Source organism: Chinchilla lanigera, unplaced genomic scaffold (genome assembly GCF_000276665.1).
Source record: "Chinchilla lanigera isolate Chin_1 unplaced genomic scaffold, ChiLan1.0 scaffold00035, whole genome shotgun sequence".
Taxonomy (NCBI): domain Eukaryota; kingdom Metazoa; phylum Chordata; class Mammalia; order Rodentia; family Chinchillidae; genus Chinchilla; species Chinchilla lanigera.
The window spans coordinates 10,251,697-10,253,620 of NW_004955436.1; the positions used below are offsets into that span (position 1 = coordinate 10,251,697).

The 1,924-nt window shown below is 40.6% G+C and overlaps 1 protein-coding gene across 4 annotated transcripts in view; it reads left to right on the forward strand.

Moving 5' to 3' along the window:
- The window catches only part of Lama2 (laminin, alpha 2), a 570,325-nt gene that overhangs the window by 421,920 nt on the left and 146,481 nt on the right, over positions 1–1,924 (forward strand). For all 4 annotated transcript variants that reach the window (XM_005389182.2, XM_005389183.2, XM_005389185.2 and 1 more), the window contains one exon: positions 1,150–1,343. In XM_005389182.2, the coding sequence (XP_005389239.1) occupies positions 1,150–1,343 (194 nt within the window). The remainder of the gene's footprint in view (positions 1–1,149; positions 1,344–1,924) is intronic.

Consider the following 1,924-nt stretch of genomic DNA (forward strand, 5'->3'; position numbering starts at 1 on the left):
TGTATATATATATATAGGAGATCCTCTGATGAAGGACAGAAATTATTCTGAGAATAGTGCCAAGACAGCCAATAATCTGGGATTCTCTTGGACAAAGCAGAAACACAAGGCCCCACGAGCATCTTATATGTCCCAAATGTCCAGCACCGTGGTCCATGGTGACATATACTTAGATGAATAGATATATTTGGGTAGGTAGGAGAGTCAATGAATGAACTGCATTTAGACTTCATCCAGTTGAATTTTCCTTTCTAACTTCTCAAGTTGATGTTATAGATTTTATTTGCATAATATTAACCCACTTTCCCAGACACATAATGAAAAATCCATCTTGAGGAGCATGTGGTAAGAAAAGAAAGATGAATAGAATTAAATAGAAAATCTGAGTAGCTTATTACCATCGATTGTGCCTTTTTTCCTCATTTAGTAAAATTAATGGGTTGTATTGTTTGGTTATTTTGTTCTCTAAAATGTGTGAATATAGAAAATCCCAGGACAAAGGTAATTTTATTCATTTCTAATTTTAAAAAGACTTCAAGAAAACTTTATGAACTGGACCTGTGGTGGGCAAACTACAGGCAGAACACTCCCAGTGCTTCTTCCAAATTTGCCCTTGGTTGGTTTTTTATTTTTTTATTTTTTTTTTTTTTGTTTTTCTCCGGTACCGGGATCCCCTTGGTTGGTTATGTATGATGCTTGAGCCCAGAACCACTGCTATAAGTAAATATTTACAATCCTTTCAATGTTGCAAAACACTGAATCAGAAAATTTAAGTAAAATTTGATACCTCAAAAAGAATTCAGTTAGTAATTCTCTTGCTTTAGTAAACGGCTACTACAAAATAATCTCTATTTAATTATTATATTTTGTTTCCATCAACAACAGTGATAACAAAATCTGGTGTTTTCTTTCTCACAATGCATATTTGATTTTGCCTTTTGCCCAGTAAATCATAAAATATCCTACCTGGTCTTTTATAGAAAAGGATTCCTGGCCCCCTAATCGATAAGCCCTTGATTCTTAGTAGCAGTTCTGTTTCACTTAAAACAAAACATGCGAGCACACACGCACACATGCACACACACGCGCACCCACTGAGAGATCTGACTTACTGCTAACCTCCTTTGCGTTGTCACTGTTTAAACGCAGGTGTGCCCCTGGCTACGCGGGCAGTCCAAGCAGCCCCGGAGGCTCCTGCCAAGAATGTGAGTGTCACCCCTACGGCTCGCTGCCTGTGCCGTGTGACCCGGTCACAGGCCTCTGCATGTGCCGTCCAGGAGCCACCGGGCGCAAGTGTGACGGCTGCGAGCCTGGCCATGCACGCGAGGGCTCAGAGTGCGTTTGTACGTATACCTTACTAACTTAGCTTCGGTCCGGGCCCGGGTTTCTGTCCCATTTCGGAAACTGAGTGACTGGCTTGGTTCCTGCTTGCAGTCGCTAGTGCTGCTTCTCATTCTTCCAATACTAATTTCCCACCTTCCGCTGTCCACCTGCTCCTTCCTCTCCGCCCCGCTGAGCCAAGAGCCGCTAAGATCCTCAGCGCGTTTTAGCCGGTTCTGCGAAGACGCGCAGCAAAGCCCCTGAAGGAGAACTTTAGTTTTTACTTATTTATTTATTGTCCATCTGAGGCTTTACGGTTTTGCCTAAAGTTGCCATTGCCTTTTTGAAAGATTAAAGATCTGACCATATTAAATTTTTCAGAATCCTCCTGAATTTTGCAATCAGCTGGACAAGCATGTTAAGCCTTGAATTATAACTGACTTTTCTGTTCCCAGCTTTTACAGAAATCCATGAGGATATTGCTTTGTAACTTGCTCTTGAACAACAAAATCTGGAATGGCAATAATAAACTTTAAGTCTTTACGTATTTTTACTCACATACACAATAAAGGGAGTTTTTGAGCTATCTTTCTTTCTCTCTGTT